Source organism: Condylura cristata, unplaced genomic scaffold (genome assembly GCF_000260355.1).
Source record: "Condylura cristata isolate star-nosed mole 26May11 unplaced genomic scaffold, ConCri1.0 scaffold00017, whole genome shotgun sequence".
NCBI classification, from domain to species: domain Eukaryota; kingdom Metazoa; phylum Chordata; class Mammalia; order Eulipotyphla; family Talpidae; genus Condylura; species Condylura cristata.
The window spans coordinates 34,277,046-34,297,900 of record NW_004567118.1 but is presented as its reverse complement, the minus strand read 5'-3'; the positions used below and the strand labels follow the sequence as shown (position 1 = coordinate 34,297,900).

The 20,855-nt window shown below is 47.6% G+C and overlaps 1 protein-coding gene across 1 annotated transcript in view; it reads left to right on the top strand.

Annotated features, from left to right (window-relative positions):
* Nucleotides 1-20,855, top strand: part of NXN (nucleoredoxin) — a gene marked incomplete at its 5' end in the record, with an annotated part of 147,036 nt that overhangs the window by 107,117 nt on the left and 19,064 nt on the right. The window contains 4 exons of the mRNA XM_004685142.2: nt 16,398-16,515; nt 18,051-18,184; nt 19,101-19,201; nt 20,162-20,268. Coding sequence (XP_004685199.1) covers nt 16,398-16,515; nt 18,051-18,184; nt 19,101-19,201; nt 20,162-20,268 — 460 coding nt within the window. The remainder of the gene's footprint in view (nt 1-16,397; nt 16,516-18,050; nt 18,185-19,100; nt 19,202-20,161; nt 20,269-20,855) is intronic.

The window sequence follows — 20,855 nt, the reverse complement described above, 5'->3', positions numbered from 1 at the left end:
CACAGTGAAGCTCGCATTCCTCTGTCACCATCAGCTTACCTGCCCACAGCTCTGCCTGGTGCTCCCTGTTCATCTTCCCATTCAGTCATCCTGGAGCTGCCCTGAGAGGAGCAGCCGGGCCTCCTCGCCCTTGGTCCCAGCTTTCCTCCTTTCAAGAAACCTTTCCTTTTTGGGGAACACTGGGTCTTGATGGTTATATTGCTAAAAACAGAACTGGAGTGTCTTTTTTTAAACATTTCTTTTGTTACGCATCCAAGAACTGGGGTACAGGCCAGAAGTTGGGGCAGAGGTGAGAGGATTCACCAGAAACAGAGTGGGGAGGAGCCAAGGCAGATTGACTGAAATACATTGCTGAGGGGAGCAGTGGGTGAGACAGGAGAGGCCTGCTGCTCCATGAGGGGTCAGCTTCCTGGCCAGGCGTTGAACTCAGGCTACAGTGGCTGCTGATAGCTTCAGTGTGCTGAGACTCAACCCCTTGTACCACCAGGGAGCCCCTGGAGTGTCATTTCTTGAGTGAATAGCCCTGCTTTGGGACACAGATTATTCTATGGGTGGTCTGGAGGCCAGTTTGAAACTTGTTGACATTTAAGAGCTTGGTTCTGGTAAAGGTTGACAGGATTATTGTGCTCTAAATGGTCAGTGTGTCCCAGAAGGTCCATGCTCCTTATGGAGAATTAATTTGTGGATAGTTTCTATTCAGTAGGCCTCAGCAGTCTGTTTCCTGAGCAAATGACTAGTGGCATATTCATGATTCACTGGGACCTTTGTGTTTTGGAGGAAAAAAAATCAGTTCAATGACAGTGTCAGAAACTGCCAGTTTTAGTTCTGTGGCACCAGTGGCTTCTGAAGCTTGCTCTCAGGAAGGTGCTGGTGCACCTGGCCTGGGAATGTCCACAAAGCATGACCCCTCACAGAGCTGCCTTGGGAAACTTAAAGTTGGTGGGGACTTGCTGTGTCTGCTCTGGAGCACCGCTCATGCTGTTACACCTTGGGAGAGTGCTGTGAAGGATGCCGGTTTTTAAAAGATTTTTACAGACGGTGACCATTTATCTTGTCTGTAAAAGAAACTTCAGACTCTGTTCACCTCCTGGAGCCAAAAAGAATGGAAAACCTTCCTGGAGGGACAGCCACGCTCCTTGGAACCCCCAAAATGAGCTTGTTGCTCTCTCTCCACACATATTCTAAGGGTTAGTGGTTGGCAGAGAGTAAAGAGGTCCTGGTACTAATTTGCTCCCATCGCCGTCATCTTAGACAAGTCATCTTGTTCCCATCTCCCCAGCCATGTTTTAAGGAGGACATTCCTCTCCAAGCTTGCAGCATCCTGGGGAGACCACAGAAGAAGGACATAGGAAAAAGAGTTAAAGGAGACGATTTGGCTTTTCTTCCCCTGGTGTTTTGAGCAGCGAGGATTTCATGGTGTACGCGGGTCCTCTGTGTGTACACATAACCACACATCTGTCTCAGAGTTGTTTACAGAGAACAGAAATTCACTCAAGCTGGCATAAGTACATTGGCTTAGGCGCTCCAAATGCAGTGGTTAGTCACACGGGCATCCAGATCCAGGAAATAGAGTTCAGCTGGGATGCAGTGCGCCAGAATGGGATTTCAGACGCAGGTCTCTCCTCAGGGGCTGTAGTTTCTCTCATATTTTTCTGTTCTCTGAACCTCTCCGGTGTCTCTCTCCCCTGACGTCCCTTCTCCATCCGCTCTATTTTTCTATGCTTTTCCCTGACCCCATAAGTCTACTCCTGTATCACTTTACATAACTTCAATATCACCTAATCAGACTTCCCACTTTTTCCACATCCCTGCCACACTTAGGAAAATAATCATGGTTTGTCTTCTGGGATAAAGGAAGAATGCAGCTTGCTCCCAGAGGTCTAGCAGAGGTGTCAGGGAGGGGCCTCAGCTGTCTGGAGGGCCATGAGGTCAATATGACAGCCACCCTGATCTGTTTGTGGCACTCTGGTTTACTGAAGGTGCCTGTTGTCTGTAAACTCCCACGAGAGCATAATACCTCCTGTAGCCACCAATGGCTTGAGGTGGGAGCCCAGGAACAAGCATGCCTCTGGGTCCACCAGGATGGGGGTGAGGCAAGGAGTGGCATCCCAAGTACAGTGTACAGCTAGTAAGCGGTTTCAGGTCTTTAGCAGGTTCCTTTTGTTACAGGGCAGGGAGAGGGGCACCCCAGAGCCCCCAAACCTGCCCACTCTAAATAGGTTCTGCAATCCGCCACATCAAGACAAGACATATAATACCTTTAATGGAAAGGAACTTTAATATAATGAGTGTGCAATAAAGAAAAGACAAAGAACAGATTTTCCAAATCAAACACCCATCCCCTCGTGGGTAAAAATCCACCCAAGGGCCCTCCCTGGTGGCGCAGCGGGTTAAAGCACAGCACTAAGAAGCTAAAGCTGCTTCAGCATGAGCTTGATCCCTGCGCCGGAAGTGACCCACATGGCACAGCAGACCTCTCCTGACCCGCCCCCTGCTCCCCTCAGCAGTGTACTTCGTTGATCTGCCTGTTCTGCTCCCCACTTTGTCTCTGGTGAATCCTCTCACGGCCCCAGTTCTGGCTTGTACCCCAGTTCTGTATGCATAAATAAAATAAAAATTAAAAAAAAAAAGTCCGCCCAAGCAGGCCTGAAAACCACAATTCTATAGCAGCTTCTGGCGGGGACCCATCAAAAAGGGTTAGAAGCAGTCAGTCTGGGAGGAAAAGAGGAAAGTCAAAAATCTAGATAAAAGCTGTCCTTGTTAACCTCCCTGTGGGTCCCTCCCTCACCCACATCTGTTTCAGCCCATCCAGGACTAAGAAGCAAGCACAGTTTCTTCGCATGCCTCTCTGTTCCACCTGCCTCCTCCAGGTCTCCCCCTGGCTCTCCATTCTCCTTCTTTCTCCAGCCTCCTCTTCAGTTTTTTCTCCCTGCTCACCTCCACCCTCCCTTTGGTGGGGCGGGGAACCTAGAACCTCCCCTTTTCTTGGGGACCACCTATTACACTATCCCCCCACGTGGGGGGCAAGAAACTGCCATTAATCTCTACATCCCCACACCACCTGGCACAAATTCTTAGTGGGTTTTATGTGCTCAGATGAGTAAATGACTGGAGGCATATATAGTCAGAACTGATGTTCTGCTGCTAAGCAGCATTGTGAGTTGTGACACTTAAACCCTCGAGAAAAATCAGCCACCCCCCTACACCTGCCTCTTGTCCTTGGACACTGTTTCACCCCATTTCTCTCGCACATCTAGCAACAGGGGTGGGGGCACTCATGCTGTTTTCCTCTTTCTTGTTACCATCTGAAGCTTCATACTGAGAGCAGTTAACCAGCAAGGCCGAGGCCGCCTGTGTTTTTTCTCAGTGTGAGGCCTTTGGAACCAATTGTATGGTGGCCCCTTTTGAGTTTGCTGCTTAGAAGTAAAACAACACGCACTAACACTGTATTGTAAAAATATCTTTCCGGCCAGTGTCCTAGACTTTTGTGTTTCTGTGGAAACGCCCACCGAAATTTCCTGCTTTTTTTTTCTTAATGGCCAGGCATTAATCTAGCAAGGACTATTTTTTTACGTGTGCTCTTCCGATCTGCAACTGCATAACACAGTCTTTTGTTTTTTCTTAATGGCCAGGCATTAATCTAGCAAGGACTATTTTTTTAAATTCTGCTTGGGGTTCAGCAAGCAGTAGCAGCACCTTCTGGAGATAAGAAATCAACATTCAATCATTGGAAATAAACTGGTGGTAGCTGATATCCTGTTGAGAGTGACAGAGACCAGAGAGAACCTTCGCTTAATGATTATTTTCATCTTGGATCCTTTACTCAGCCTAGTTTCTAACAGTTTAAGGCTAGAGGAAGGTAATACTTTGTTCTGTATTTACTCCCCGATTTCTGTAGTGGTTCTGTAGCTCTTTGTCCTTACTCTACGTGAATCTCTTGGATGCGTAAATTCAAGGACATATGTTTGCGGCTCTCACACATCTGTCTTGAATTTCATCTCGTCCACCCTGTCTTCTACTTTCCAAACAATTTACCTCCCTCTTTCTCTCTCCCTTCCTCATCCCTGCTGTTATTTATTTCATTGTGCTGTGGAACCGTTTCACTTCCAAGAGCTGGCAGAGCGGACAATGCAAGCCACATCCTTTTCTGTGTAAAGGTATCGCGGAGCCTGGCGACTGCAGCTTCTCAGTATGGAGCTCGCTGGAGTGCGCTTCCTTTCACTCAGGACACTGCTAGTCCATAGCCAGCGGCTGATGCTGGTTCCAGAGCTGTGGAGCCGCCTGGTTTGCTGGGTTCCCAGTGAGGTAATGTTTCCATCATGGATCAATCCAGTCCAATTTTATGGGAGTCCTTCATGCGCCAGGCTCCGAGCAGAACGGTCTCTTAGGACTAGCCTTTTTGATCTTTTTTTTCCCAGACTGGGAATTTCTCACATCATTGTAAATGTTTCCTTTCCTCCCCTTGTCATTTGGCTGGTGCTCAGTGGGACTTCCTGAAGCAGGAAAGTGGTAACAAGGGGGTTAACTGGGTACTCAGAAAGTTCTGCCAAGAACTAGCACTTTCCATGCAGCCAGGAGGGGCAGGCTGGTGGGGGGGGGGGGAGGGGGTCACCTCGTGAAATAACAATCAAGAGGAAATTGAAAGGAGGGCTGTGTTGAGCACTAGTGGCTCTGCAGGATACGTTCTGATGGTGCTAAAATGGAGAACCTCTCCGCTGTTCTCAAGAGCACGCTCCACGCCCCAGTTTTCATTTTCATTTGGAGGATGGGCACTGAAAAGGTCTCACCCTGCTGATTTGTAATTTATGGGTGCAGGTTGGTAGGTGTTACACAGTTGCATTTCTTATCTCCTGGAAGCTGCACAAAATGTTGAAAAGATTTGCTTGCGTTTTAGAGGGCGAACTCATTTAATAGCTGTTTAGGAACCGTGATGAATATGTGAAAGTTAAGTACCAGCTTGCTTGCATTTCATGCTGCATTTGAGTACCTGGCCAGTTTGCTCATCTTTGTCATCTTTGGCCTGAACATCCTCATCATCACCATCATTTACTTTTTTTTTTTTTTTTTTTTTTTGGTGAGTACCCACCTCCCATATGTAAGGCATTGGAGATGCCGAAGCAGCGTAAAGTTAAGTCCCTGGGGAAAATCAACTGATAAAGGGAAGCCAGAATGGGTCTTTTGATTTCAAGTCCTATGAGGATGATGACAGCAGAATTCCAGAAGGATGGAATTCCCTGCTGCTGTTGACTTGGTGGATCACTTCTTTTGTTGAAACTCTCTTGTCTCCCCAGTTCATGAAAGCTACCTCTCAGTCACTGATATTCACTGTGGTCCCTGGTCCTGGGGATTCTACTGTGTACATTACATCCATGAGGGGCACATCTCCCAGGTGCTGAGTTTGAGAACGTGGAGCTCTAAGGTCATGGCTCGCCAACCCTCACAGAAGTGAGGAGGTGAGGGGAGCCCGGTTACGCTTTCTCTGGCAACTGCATAACACAGTCTCTTGAGAGAAAGTCTCTTTTCAGATGAAGAAGGCTTCTAAGATTTTTTTTTTTAATTAAAAACAGAATCCTGTTTTTAATCCTGCATATTATTCCTAAAATCTTTTCATCAGATCTAGTCAGTTCCCAGATTGGATCATCTTACAGCTTGTGTTGAGCCTCAAGGGATGGTTTGGGTGGGGTGAATTGATGGCACCTGCCTAAGGAGGGGGAAAAGTGGGTGGTAGTGCCGTCTTGAAAAGCAGCTTCCTCCAGGAGAACCCCCAGATCTGCAAGCAGAGACACTGCTCCTTCCGTGTAGCCCTTATTCCTGGCTTCTTTTCTTCCTTTTTGTTTTGTAACCTTACGGGTCCTGTAAAAATCTGGTATGCAGACACTCAGAATCCATTTCTCCTTGGTATGAACGTTAACCTTCCGGGTGGAACTTGCATGGTAGACACATCTGTCTCCCAAAGGCTCCCAGTGTTCAAGTAAAAACGCTGCTCAGAGTGAATGTGGGCAAATCTGAACTCTGCCTATAGTACCAGCAGAAGAATCGCAATGACACAAGCCACAGAAACCCTACTCTACACTGCCCCGCCAAACACAGAAGTGATTGCCTTTGGAGCTGGGATGTGGCCTCAGATTCCAGACCAATTCTGGCTCCCCATCCTCTCTCATATGAAAACTCCCAGCCACTTCTTAGGCTCCTCTTTATAGCATTTGGCCCTAGTCTGTTATTACCAGTCACCCCTTTACTGTTCCAAACCACTCTGCCCAGTAGAGGTTTTTATACCAGACGGGGCTTTAGGAAATCCCTCTGTCGGCTTGTGAGCACTACAGTGCCGGGAAGCAGAGCAGCCTTCCCCTCGTCTGTGGTGCGGGCCAGAAAGAACTTGGCAGCCATATGTCGCTTTGTACTCCCAACAAATTGCTCATCTCCTGGCTCATTGAGTCACTGGGGCAGGAAGTTGTGTGCATAGTCAAGTGAGCCTCTTTAACTGGGCTCAGGAATGATACCAGGTCCCAAGCATTTGGCACCTGGACCCTCCAAACCCTCAGTGAGATAGACATTAAGAAGCTAAGATGATGCTTTACATTTTAGCACTTTTGGAAAGGTGAGAAGAAAACATTTACATTTTTGTCTTAGTAGACATGTTTGGTCGCATTGAAGTTGTTGTTAATTGAAGCTGGTCTGAAGGTGCCACTTACTGAAACAAGGTTTAGTAGTGAAAGTTGTTTGGTGAGTGACTCCTGAGAGAAGGGGGGAGAAGAGGCCACTGAGATCTCAGTTCTTAGTTCACTGCTGGCTGCATGTGGGGTGCAGCCTCTTTCCCATGCTCGCCCTTCCTCCTTGTCAATAAACTACTGTGGCCTTCCACACCAGACTCACAAAGCCACACCTGTCCCTGGTGCTGGCAGCCAGACCCAGGCCTCTGAGCAGTGTGCATAACAATTTTTAATATTTTAGCTCACAAGGCTGCCGTCTGCCCCCTGCATCTCTGGTGGTTGTGGTTAGAATTAGTGCCCATTTCTTGAGCTCAGCTGCTCTCTCATTTTGAGAAAGAAGGAGCCACAGATGGGATAAAGGGAGCTACTGCCCCACCCAGAGCTATTGCCGGGGAAAGTAGAGGTTCCTATGCTCTCCCCTGCCTTTGTCGGGGCGATCTGCCTACCTTCTGACAGCCTGTGTCTCGTGAGACACTGTGTCATGTGTGGATCATTGGGGTCCCAGCCCTGGCAGGGTCTGGCGGCGCTAGGGCATCCTGACCACCAGGTCAGATCCTGCTCTCAGGAAGGGCTCTTGCGGCTTGGGGACCAGGTACAGGGCCTTTGCCCTGAGGGAGCTCTCGGATACCCACTCTGGAAGGGCACACGTGAAATGCCTTCTCTAGTGAGTGCTTACTGTACCCAGTCAGTTTTAAGCACTTCACATAGGGATCTATCCTCACAGTCACCTTGGGAGGGAGGGACCCAGGGACCACTTTGTGACTGAAGAGTCTCGAGTGCCACCTTTTGCCTGAGGTGGCACTGCCAGGATTCATGCCCAGCTGCCCCCGAGCCCGTGTTCTCATCTGCTCTACTCTGCTTCTCGCCTTGATGTAGCGAGGACTTGGGGCTACCAGTCCCAGCTGTCCTCTCAGAGGGGATCAGGGCCAGTGGTGGTTTTGTGTTCAGCCTAACAGAATCACAGCATTCTCGCCTTCATCCTGGTGATGGCAGTTGTCTCTGACAGCTCTTTGGGGCAGCAAGTTAAGATGGGAGTATAGCTGGCTTTGTTAACTAGTGAGGTATGGGGTGGCAGGCTGGCTGTTGGCTGACAGAGACAGACATCTCTTGGATCAAGAAATAAAAGGAAGAAGTAGCATATTGGATCCACCCACAACCCCTGCCCGCCATACCAGTAGCAAAGTATTTCTGTTGTAAGAATATCTGGCAAGGGGAAGTGAGGTACTTAACGTAAGTCCCCACTATCTCCACTACACCTGGACAGTAACTTGCGTTTACTAAGTAGGGTGTCTCCTGGGCTAGTTCCTCTACCTGCAGGTATGTTGAATTGATGCAAGAACTAAGAAGCCATCCCCCCTCCTCCCTCCACCAGAATGGGAACCCACCGCTGACATGGGGGCTAACTGGGGCCTAGAGGGGTCGAGGAGAAATGACAGTTTGTCATTTTGGCATTGTGATTGCAGCAGCGGCAAGGCACGGGGTAGGTTTTCTGTGAATCCAGGCAGACAGATAAAGGAGGAGGCCTCAGTGGCTTTTGATGCTCTTTCAACACTATTTGTAGTGAGGCAACCAGGTGCAGTCTAGGCCGGGGGCCTGGGGCCGGGAGGCTGGCAGTCCTAGCCCCCAGCCGGTCTTTACTCTTTCTGGACGCTCTGGCATTCTCTCCCGTGCCCTGGTCCCCGCTGTACTCTGCTGCACGGGCCCCTGTGATGCCGCCCCACCCGGTGCCGCCCTCAGGCCTGCGTGTGAGACCACAGGTGTCATCATTGATGCTAATAGCGAGAGGGTAGAAAACACCCAGTCACTTCATTTGCCCTGTAATCGTCATCATCCTCATTCCTAACAGATACTGAACATTTACCAGATACTAGAAAATATTCTAAAGTGTTGTATGACTCCTAATCCAGTCAATCCTTACAGCAGCGGCCTGAAGGCAGGCAGTATTCTCATTTTATATTTGAGAAAACAGACTGAGTCAAGCTCACCCAGGGGTTTGTAATGGAGCAGATGGAAACCCAGACGGTCTGGTTCCAGAACCATGTTCCTAACCATCCTACCTGGACCAGACAGGTCTCTGGTAAACAAAAGTACTGACTAGAGATTTGACTGACCAGCAAGGACCCAGGGCAGCCATGAGCTGTTGCTTCTTGTGGCTGCTCCTCCTTGGAGCATGAAGGGTGTTTGAAATGGTATTTGATTTAATATACAGAGCCATTCCTGTTAGTCACTAAACAAGGGTGGGGCCAGTCTTTCTGCACTACCATTCTGCTCATTTCTCCTGGCAGTAGCCATACCTGCTCATGTCATATCTGTATGTATGTGTTTGTTAAAAAATTGTGGTAAAGTGTACATATAACATTAAAATTGACCACTTTAATTTCACTCATAGCAGGAGTATAAGGGATCACACACACAAAAAAAGCGATTGTAATATAGTGAAAACGAAAATCAACAACTATAAATCAGAGACATTCTGTGGGGGTGAAGAGGGGAACTATGGTGATGGCACATGGGTGAATTGGTGATTGGAAGCCCACCAGCCAACCGAGATGAAAAAATGTACAAAATGAAGAATGAAGTAAAAAAAAAAATTGACCTTTTCCCACTTTGAAACTGTAAGGTTCCTGAAGACAGGCAGGCACCTTTCTCCTGAAGCACTTTGAGAAGTGTTGTTAGCAAATAGCACCTAATACATCTCTGCTGGATGGCCAGCTAGCAGTCATCATTTTACAGATGAGAAAATGGATGTTGGGTAGTTCTCCTGAGATCACCACCTAGCAAGAGGCTGGGGCAGAGTGAGACCTGTCTGCCTCTGGAGCCTGGGGCAGAGTGAGACCCTCGGTGAGTGATCTCCAGTGTACGTCTTGTCTTGATACTGGAGGTCGGGGCCAGGGTAAGTTTTCCTCCCAGATTTTATACATCATGGCCTTTTGTTTTGTTGGATGAGGAAGGGTTGGGGCACTTGTTTTTTTATAATTATTTTTATATCATTTTGTGCCTTTTTCCATCTCAGCTATAATCCCCATGGACTTCCCAAATCACCCGTGTGCCATCACCATAGTCCCGTGCACTGCCCCAGGATGGGGGCACTTAAGGACCTGTTTTCAAATGCTGCTTATAGAGAGGATGGTGTGTTGACTGTGGCCAGCACTTGGTGGGAAGCAAAGGGGTAGTTGGCCTGAGGCGGCTCCAACTGACCTTGCCAAGGAGCTTGCTGATTAAGCTTCCATCTGTGTTAGCATTGGCTTAATCCCACAGACTTACAGCAGCTGTTGAGAAATAAAAACTCAGACCCCCAGTCAAGTGGAGGACCCAGTCCTTGGAATGAGAGGCCGATTCTGTGTCACCCTCAGGAACTGGGGCATGTCAGAAGTGGCCAGGTTGCACTGCCCTGTGGCCTCTGCGGGAACTGGCTGCCCCGCCGGTGTTTCAGGTTAGCTGGCCTTTATAGTTTGCCTGTTGACAGTTGACCAGTTCCCAATCCCGCCACTTTGAGATTTGCTTCCTTGTTTCGTGGGTCACTGTAAAGGCGTTGCTGGCAGGCATTCCTAGGATGATAGCTCCAACCACAGCCTCAGAATCACTAACCAGAGCCAGCCACTGGGCTGCGAAATGGTTACTGTAAGTAACTCGATAGCCCTCTCTGTCATCCTTTTTGATTTTGCCAAGTTGAGTTAATATTTTCTCCTCTTTCTTTTCCTTTTTGTTTTTGTTGTTGTTTTCCTGTTTCATCTTTGTTGCTTTGCTGCTGCTTTTGGGGAAGTAATTCTAACAGATTACTGGGCTTTGAATGCGTTGCTAAAAAATTCTGCTGGAATTGCCTGGCCTGGAGGGGTAGCAGAGGAGGTGGTGGTGTTCAGCAAGGGGAAGGTGTCATCGAAATGAACTCTGGGTGGACTTTTTGCCAGGTTAGTGGTGAGCAGCGGAACAAACCCTGGAGGTTGAAGTCACTCTGTCTTCTCCAGCTGTCAAGAAAGTGTTGTCCCATTAAAGTGCTTGTTTGAGTTGCCTCCCGCCTGGTTCTCTCCCAGCATCAGCGGGAGACGTCCTGTTGCTCTCAAGCCAGTCTCTGGTTCCCAGGCTGCGGGAGGGGGCTGGCCCAGGGCCTTCTCCTCTGCTGCTCTGATGGGCCACCCTGCACTGTGCCCTGAGCCCCCCGAACCAGAAGGTGAGGAAACAAAGTAGGAAATCAGAGTCACTTGTGATGTCAGTTGTCGTAAGTGGAGACAAAGACAAACTTTCCAGATGCTCCCATCTGGAAATCCCAGATGGGAGGTAGGAGGGAGAAAAAAGGAGGTTGGGGGAGGCGGGGAATGGACAGCAAACAGCCACATAAAAATGTGTGTGTATTACAGTAGGTGCTTATGGCAAAAATACCACTTGCCTCAGAAGGAAATACCTTATTTTCTGAGTTTTTTTTTTAAGATTTATTTATTTATGCATACAGAACTGGGGTACAAGCCAGAGGACAGGAGTGGTGAGAGGATTCACCAGAGACAGAGTGGGGAGCAGAACAGGCAGATGGATGAAGTACACTGCTGAGGGGGCAGGAAGGAGACAGGAGAGGTCTTGCAGCACCATGTGGGTCACCTCCAGGGCAGAGGATCAAACTCATGCTGAAGCAGCTATGGCCAGCTTGCAGTGTTGCTCCCCAACCCACTGTGCCACCAGGGGAGGCCCTATTTTCTGAGTTTTATATACAGTCTACTAACTCTATAGTTAACTGATCAACTTGAAAATGAATTGACAGGAAAATGATTTTTGAAGAGGGCATTGACAAAACGAAGGAAGTGAGCACAAATTGGATTCAGAGACTAATGGTGTGTCCCGGGTGTGGGGCGTGCAGTTTTCAGTTGTCCACACTTCCCCTCATTTAGGCCACGGTCACTCTGTGATGGGCTATTATATGTGGGCCAGTACTCTGACATCCACTAGCATCTACTGAGATGTCAGGCCCAGATGTAAACCTGAGCTCCTCAGTGCACTTTCTACTCTCTACATACCCGTTTCCTCCCAAGAAGGAACTTTAAGATAAAGAGGAAGCACTTATGCTACTGAGTCTGATTAGATGTCTAGCATTATGCCTAGGAAGAAAATGAACACAGGTCTTGGGCATCTTATTAAAAGCTCTTAGGACTCAGTCCTAGGTGGCTTTGATCTTCACCATCTTGGAGGGAGAGGGGGGAGTTATAGACCGAGTGGGAATCCCTAAGGAGGGAGGGAAGCTAAGGGTCTGAATGAGGTTAGGGAATAGCAACAGCAGCTGAGTGAGATTTTAATCTCATTCTTCACTTTTGCATCATCATAGAGTTTAGGCAATTATTGGCTTTTATTAGGAATTTTGACAGGAATCACGATGGGGCAATATCATAGCTCTCCCAGTTGAATGAAGATCAAACCACATGCCAGAATGAGTTCGTAAGATAAGCAGGCCTTATTCTGGGTTCTATAGGTCACTTGGGATCAGACAGGTTCACTAACAGGCCTCAAGGGATTCATGAGCTCTGTAAAAATCACGCACAGATCTTTTCAGATACATCCGTTTTTCTCTGGAGAAAGGATCTATAGCTCTTATCCTCTGTAACCCAAAAATAGTATAAGAACACAGTTGAAGTGGGCTTGAGAAGACTTGATATATCACACACACACTTGAAAAGACCCAGAAGTACATCTTGATAACTGTTTCTTTAAGTTAAAGTGTGTCTTAGTTCCAATCGGCCTACTAGAATCATCATCAAAGTGGATCTGTATGACCTTTCTAACATCAGGTTCACTTACTCATTCAGGTATCAGAGTTGACGTGATGGGTGCCATCATCCCAACGCCTCTGCACTGCGTCAGAGCAGAGTGAACTTGACGCTGAGCCCGAGAAACACAGTCCAGGCAGCCACATGGTTCTTCAAATTCCTGGATACATCACTACCATGCATAAAACTAGGCCGTGAAGTGCTAGTTTACAAAAGGATGGACTTTTCAGTGTCAGGTGTGAGTCCTGAAGCATGGTTTTCCCCACTAAGCCAGTGGACCTTTATCAGAAACAAAGATCCAACAACAGCAGATAAAATATAAGTCCATCCCATCCTAACCACTTCTGGGGAAATTACTAGACCTCTACTTTTTCTTCATCCAGTGTTCTTAGGATTTGATGAAATCCTGGGAGGGCTCATGACAAGTACAGCTACAATTCTAACATCTGCCAATGTGAAGCTGTAGCCGGTAGGGTTAATCCATAAAGCCCATGGTGAAAATTTCCTAAGCAGTTATGGCTTTTGAGATAAAGGACAAAAATCAAAATTAAACTTGGATGCTGAGGATCGAGGTAACCAGATGAGGAATAAGGGAGTAAAATGGATGGGGAATTCATGAAAAGTTATAGATTATAATAAGATTAAGAGGTAGGATTATCAATAACCAATTTTGGAATATGATCTATACTTATGTTCTGCATGCATTTATGTAAGTGAGTCAGCTTTTTACAATTAAACTTTCTTTCTTCTACCCAACCCCCCCTCCCTAAAAAAAATTACAAGTCCAAGTCTCCTGTTTTCCTGAGTCCCAGTGGGAAAGAAGTGGAGGCTGTCTAGGGGGGGAGGGAAGATAAGGCTCTTCAGGTTACAGTTTCCTACCTTTCCAAGGAGGATACAAAGAGAAAAGAACTGTATGTGGTGACCTAGGGTGGAGTAGAGGTGCAGGGGGTTATTATAATAGTCTCTACCTGCATGAGGAACCCAGAGAAATTATGTACTTCTTTATCTTTTAAGGATGTCTGGGGACATCTATTTGTAATCTTAAAGGGTCATGTTCTAATGCCCTCAGGTTACCCCAAGATGGCCAATGAGCCTTCAAGACCTTCTTTTATGATTTCACTAGCAGCTAGGCCTAACTCACATGGGGTGGTCAAGCATGTGTGGGCTAGGTGCTAAAGTAAAACCCACCATTCCCTTAAAAATATCTAATAGGTACTATGGTGGTGGCACAGGGGTGATTTGGTGATGGGAAACCCGCGGGGATTACAATCGAGATGGGAAAAAAAATGTGCAAAATGATGTAAAAATAAACTTTGTAATAATAAAAAAAAATATCTAATAGGTAAAACCAAATTTAAAAACTAACTAACCCGGGCCCTCCCTGGTAGTGCAGTGGGTTAAAGCTCTATGAAGCTGTCCACGGCCACTGCAGCACGAGTTTAGTTCTGGCCAGGGTGCTGACCTACATGGCACAGTAGATCTCTCCTGTCTCACCTGCTGCTCCCTTCAGCAGTGTGTTTTAGTCAATTTGCCTGGTCTGTTCCCCCCTTTGTCTCTGGTAAACCCTCTCACCTCCCACACCTCTGGCCTATACCCCAGTTCTTGTATGCATAAATAAGTAAATGTTTTAAAAAATAAACTAACTAACCCCTGAAAGCTGATTATAGAATCCAGAGAGGGAAGGTTGAGAAAATAAAGCAGGGAGGGAATACAGTGAACTATGGGTGCTTTGACGGAAGGTGCACTATGGTGGTCGCACATAAAGGGGGGACCTTCTGCTCCCAAAATACAATAATGCAAACCAACATTGCCTCAATAAAGAAAGAAAAATAGCTAACCAACACTAGCCACATGCTAATATGTCAAGGATAATATGGTTGCCTGCATTTAGCCACTAAAAAACTACTCTGAAATAAGAGTGTATGTTTGAAACTTAGCTGTTTTTATAGTCCATTTTCCCTTTAGAATGGCAACTCTCCAAAGGCAGTGATTATAGCTGCCTGTGCTTTCTTGTGTCTCTTGTGCTTACACAGGACTGGCACATAGCAGGCGCCCAGTTAGCATCTGGGAATGACCTTCAGCACGAGCAGTCTCATAACATACTGGGGAGAAATAGTGCATTTGCCACAGTGAGATGTATATCTTCTAACTATCATTAAGTAAATGATAAGCAACAAAAATGAGGTATCATGTTTTTCCTATCGAATTGGAAAAACTAATGTTACTGTTAATGTTGGTGATGATACTAGGAAATGGATGCTCTCACTGGTGGAAATTTAACGCTGCCTAAGCTTTCACAAGTGGTGAATCATGGGTGATTTTTATCTCAACTTTTGTGGTTTGCTATGTTTTCCATTTTTTCCCAATAATTCCATTTGAAACCAGAAAAGTCCCTTAATCTCTTTTTTCCCCTTTAAAAAAAATATTAAAGCAGCTGGATCCTTGTACCAACAAGCTAATCCCACACATGGTACATGGCTGTGTCCTATTGTTGAACCTCTTCTCCTAAGAATATTTAATCTGTATCAGATTTCTCTGGAAGGATGCGATACTGTCATTGAAAACTGTGATACTGTCATTGAAAACTGCGATACTGTCGTTGAAAACTGTACTTGCGGAGCTACTTTTGTTCTGAGGTCTTGCCTGGTTGAGGGGTCCCACAGGAAATGTGGGCCTGGGGAAGAAACATGCCACTTTGTGGTAGGGTCCCACAACCCTTCCTCCCAAGACCCAGATTTCCCACAGACAGGAGAAGCCGAATAGTTCTTGGCAGATACCCCATCTGGCTCCCGTACTGCGTGGGGCTGAATTAAAAGCCCTGATAACCCTCGCCACACACGCCTTTCCCTCGCTGAAGGCAGCTGTATGTCTCGTGCCTGCTTCCCTTTGATTTATCTGTACCCTGTTCTGCCTGTGCCCAAGCGGCCAGCCCTCCTGTCGGGGCACCACAGGCCCAGGAAAGGAGGTTCGCAGTTGAATCACCAGTGGGTCATTCTTCTCTTTCCCATCTCTTTCTTTTCTGGACGTGTGCTGGTTGTTCAACTTTCCATCTAATCCTGTTGCCTTCTGGGCTTGGCAGTTAAGTGCCAGCGTGCCCAGTGGCCGACCTAAGCAGTGTTCACCCAGATGTCAGGGAGCTAGCAAGGTGGCCTGCACACACTCAGCGGCCAGCCCATTCATGTCTCCTCAGCCTTGTTACTCCTCGACTCTGGTCCTCTGACAGTGTATACAGCTGTGGGCAGCTGTACGTCTCGTGCCTGCTTCCCTTTGATATATCTGTACCCTGTTCTGCCTGTGCCCAAGCGGCCAGCCCTCAAGAACCTGCCAATGACCATGGGTTGTTTGGAGGGGCATGGAGAGCTGAGCATACTGCCACCCTGCTGTTCGCAGGCTGAGTGGTTCACAGTTGGAACGACTACCAGCATTCTAAGTTCAGGGGCCTGGTGAAGTGGTGATTTTAACTGCATGGTCTTCTCTTGGATTCTGTTGTCCCTTCTCCCTGGGGACTCAGGGAACACAGCAGGGCAGTAATTACCTGCTGATAGGGGAGAGAGACTGAAATGAAGTGCCTCCCTCCTGCCTAAAAACCAGTGGAGAGCTGCCTTTGTTCCAAAGGTTCTTACTCCTACTTCATCTTCTTGATTTTTGGAGAAAGCATCCATGGGGGAAAGAAGAAGTCCTTTATAGCAAATGTCCTCCAGCAGCCGCTGTCCCGGTGGGAGCCTGGATGGAGCTCAGACCCGAGGCCCCCAGCACTGTCTCAGACCACAAGCAAGTGGGGTTGTGTAGCTTCTTCACTTGTCACTTTTGCCCAGCCTGCCTGCTTTGAATCAGTAACTCTCTTCTAGTCTATCCAGCCCTCTGGCCTGAGGGATTCAAAAGAACTCTGCAATTAATCAACTTTGAATGTAACCACCACATTTTGCTTTTCTTCTTACAGCTTAAACTTTGGAACAAATATCGCATTTCCAACATTCCATCCCTAATATTCCTAGACGCCACCACGGGGAAGGTTGTGTGCAGGAATGGGCTGCTGGTGATCCGAGATGACCCAGAAGGTAAGATCTTGGCAAGTTGGTCTCGTAGTCCCCACTGTGACCCCCAGCCCCCAACTCTGCCCTCCGCACCACTGGTAGGGCATATATAAATGAAATGTACTTAGGCTTGTTTGGCTAGAGAATATTGTCTTAATGAAATTATAGCATGCTCCAGGTCATGGTTAAGATTTTTTAGAGGGATCAGAATGTCCCTCCTGGGAGCTTTCATGCATGGGCCAAAGGAGATGGAATCTGAAAGGGGAAGTTCAGCTTTGAGAACTGAATTGGCTGTTTGGAAGCAGCTAGAGCCCAGACACCCACTTCTAGTGCCACTTCAACAGCGGCTGTCACCTTCACAGTTAAGTGGGTTGTTGGTTTTTTCCTCTTTAATGAATCAATTACCACAGCAAAGTCGCAGTCTCTGCATTGCTCTCCTCGCCTCAGCAGCGTGCTCACTGCTTTTCTTAGTGCTGCCCCAGTGCAGCAGGCCATGGTCTAGCTGACCAGCTGGCTGTGTGGGTGGCCAGGCCCAGGGCGAGCCTTCCGGTCCAGTCACCCTGCACAGTGGCGATTCTCGTTCTTTCTTTACCCCTGGAGCTGGAGTCATAAAAGGGTTGTAGGATCTCCCCTCCCTTGTTGATCCAATTAGTGGATTGAACACTGGTTGCAGATTTTCCCAGTAAAAATATCACCTGCTTCAAAGAACTGCCCCCAGTAAAAACAATTTAAACACACTTTGCCTCTCAATACCCTACTCTGAATCTGGTTCAAAGTACAGATTCCCATGACCCTCCCCCAAAGATTTTTGTTTCCAAGTGTTTCGTGGTAGGCTTAGTCCCCTGCATTTTAACCCCTCTGTGTGCCTCCCCCCACCCCAGGCAATTCTGGGGTCGTGCTTCTTGGACCACCCGGTTAGAAAACACTGTTCTGTTGAGCTGGGAACATCTTGTCTGCTCTTCCTGCCTAGGGCTTACATGTCAGCACACAGATGATCTGATTGAGTGGGTTTTGTGTTCTTTCCTTTTACTAGACTTAAATTCTTACTTGGGTCGCTGGACCCCAACAGAGACCAACTGAGTCAGATTATCTGGGGGTGGGCTGGCCCAGGACCATCATATTTTAGAATTCCCAAGCTCGTTCTAAAATGCAGCCCAAGTTGAAGCCTCTCATTACAGGGTTGGAACTAAAGACACCATGATTGATGGGGAGGCAGTGTACCCCCAGCCCGGTCCATCATTGCAGTCACCTGGGGAATTGGTTTTGCTTTGCTGAATATACATCTGAAGCCTTGCCCAGGTCCTGAGACTTGAGGTGTAATCTGGACATCTGTGCTTCTTGACACCACCCAGCTCTAGGAGCTTCTGGAACCACTCTCTTGAGAGCTCTGCCATGGTTGAGTTCTGCTCTATCCTGTGTTTTAGCTGCAGGTTCTATGGATGTGTGATTATGAAATACTATTTGATGGTAACTTCATTGTGGCCTACATCCCTAAGGCTTCTTGGGTCAAAGGCCACGATGAAGACTCTTCACATCTTTGCCATTTGTGCCCGTTTCAGGTCTGGAATTCCCGTGGGGACCCAAACCCTTCAGGGAAGTCATTGCAGGACCCTTACTTAGAAACAGCGGGCAGTCCCTGGAGAGCAGCAGCCTGGAGGGGTCTCACGTGGGCGTCTATTTCTCTGCACACTGGGTGAGTGTTTGCCTCCGCTTCCCTCCGCACAGAAGGTAGCACCACCACCACCAGCTGCAGCTGGGTCTATAGGTGTGACTGTGACTGTCCTGGCATTCTTGCTTTCTCCTGTGCCTAATGCGTTCATTGCTGGCAGGCAGTAAGTGCTCATTATTACAAGTGATAACAGCAGCATGAAAAAGACCTGTTTTGACTGAGGACAGAAAGGACAGTCCTCCTAACCTATTCTGGGTAAGCTTCTGATGACCCCCAGGAGGTTCATTTTAACCACCGCCTACCAGCACGTTGTGTGGGTGGAGAGGAGCCCACACCTGGGTGCTCGCCCTACAAGAGACACGTTTTATTTCTGCCTCTTGTATGAAGCTGGTTTTGCTGTCTCTGTCACAGGGTAGCCCAAAGTGGACTGGGCCGCCTGTTTGTGGGGCCTCATCTGAGCACTCACAATTCATTTATACTGCAGACACACACAAAAGGGTCAATAACAGGTTTATTTACAAAAGGGGAAACGAATAGGAAGCAACAGAGAGAGAGAGAGAGAGAGAGAAGGGAGAGAGAGGGAAGGGGGGAGAGAGAGAAGAGAGAAGAAGAGAGACACACAATTGCAATCCCGTCCTATTTATCCCCCAATGTCCCAGAATTCCTGCTAGCTCTGCCCTTGGGTCCTCGCTGTTCTCTCCCTGGTACTGCTGAGAGTTGTAGTTTCCAATCCCTGGAGTAGGGGGTAGAGTCCAGAAAGCTGGAGTAGGTGGTGGGATCGACAAGACCCTGCAGATTTCCTTTAGGACAGCCTTCCCCTTAACATCTCCATGCAGCTTGCATACTGTTTGCCTAGCCTCTGATGGCAGCTGTTTGGGACCCGGGAAGTTGGAAGTTGAAGGCTGGTATCACGCAGCAGGGTCCCACTCTTGTTTTTCAGTGTCCACCCTGCCGAAGCCTCACCCGGGTCCTGGTGGAATCTTACCGGAAAATCAAGGAGGCAGGCCAGAAATTTGAGATCATCTTTGTTAGTGCCGACAGGTAATATGTGAGTGGTGGGAGAAAGGGCGGTGCAGCCTCCCGTTCTATGGGTGATTCACATGCATTTCTTTTGCCTGGAGATAGGGATAGGAAGACATATCCGGTTATTGGCTGAGGTGGATACATTTTACTCGTAATTATCTGCAGGGGAACTGAGAAAAAAACTGTTCTTCTGTAAATATTGGGATATGTCCCCATTTGGGCCTGAGTTATTTCAAATTGTGATGCATTTTTTCTTCTGATTCGTGCAGCTTTTTGCATCATGGTGAAAGGATATAGAGGGGGAAAGATGGAAAGAACCAAAGACAAGGGCCGGTGACCAATGGAATGCGGCACCTGCCTCGGATGACTGCACAGTCATTTTTCTTAGCTCTGGCCACGTACTTTGGAGACAATCACAAAAATCAGAAGGGCAGACATTCCAGTGAATTTTGACCAATGCATGTACCTATCACAATTAATACAGAGAACATGCTCATTTTTCAGAATGTTCTCCATGCCCCTTCTCAGTTTTGCCCCCAAGCCTCCAGAATGAGGGAACCCCTTATCTGCTTTCTGTCAACTTAGTTATATTTGTCATTCCTAGATCTTCACTTGTTTAGAAGTGTTCCTGTCCACATCATCATTTTGTGCAAAGTTAGGCTATATCTAGGTTTTCTATAAAAGTAAAACTTAATCTGAGTTGAAAAATGAAAACTTGGGCATGTGTTGCAAGGGATGCCAGGGGGCAGGCTACTGAAACAACCTGGCATTTTCACTTGGTGTCCACCTGTTAGAGGGACAAGGTGTTTGCTGTTTGGCATGCATCGGGATGGGCCAGTTTCTGCCCTCTGTGTCATTAAACTGGTGTCTGAGGAACGTGCTGATTGGGAGTCTCAGCACAACGTGGTAGAAGGTGGCAAGGCCCCAGTGATGGTGCATTGAGGACAATAGAACCTGTTTCCGCCTGTGTCTCTGTAGGTCAGAGGACTCATTCAAACAGTACTTCAGTGAGATGCCCTGGCTCGCTGTCCCCTACACGGACGAGGCCCGGCGGTCACGCCTCAACCGGCTGTATGGAATCCAAGGTAGGCATTCCCAGCCCCACGGGCTCCCAGGAACCTGCTCACCTGGGCTCACCACGGCTTTGGCCTTCTTTTCAGAAGGAGAAGAACATCTCGATTTCCATGAATGTTCATGTTCTTCACCCTGTGGTGAATTTTTATCACTTTTTTTTTTTTTAATATCCTTGTTGGGGTGAGACATATTTTAATACTTCTCACCACCTGGGCCAGTGGTGACATGACTGGGGACAGAACACGTGCTCCCAAATGACTTGGCAAACTCCTCACCCATTGTCAAACATACCTGAGAGTGACCTTTGGTTACATCGTTAAGAGCCATCACTCTGAACCTCAGCTTCCTCATCTGCAAAACAGTGATGACAAATCTCCACAAAGAACAGGCCACAGTAATGTCTACCAAGTGCTTTTCATGGTTCCTGAAACATAATAGTTAGGCCTGAGTACCTAGTACCTCTTTGGTGAGAAAGTGGATATTCTGAGAGTTTGGAAACCTGGACTTGAAGTACTAGCTGTGGTACTTTTCAGAAATTATCCTTATACGTGAGACAAACTGTTTTGTTCTCTATGTGAATATTCCCTCCTCAGCCTTC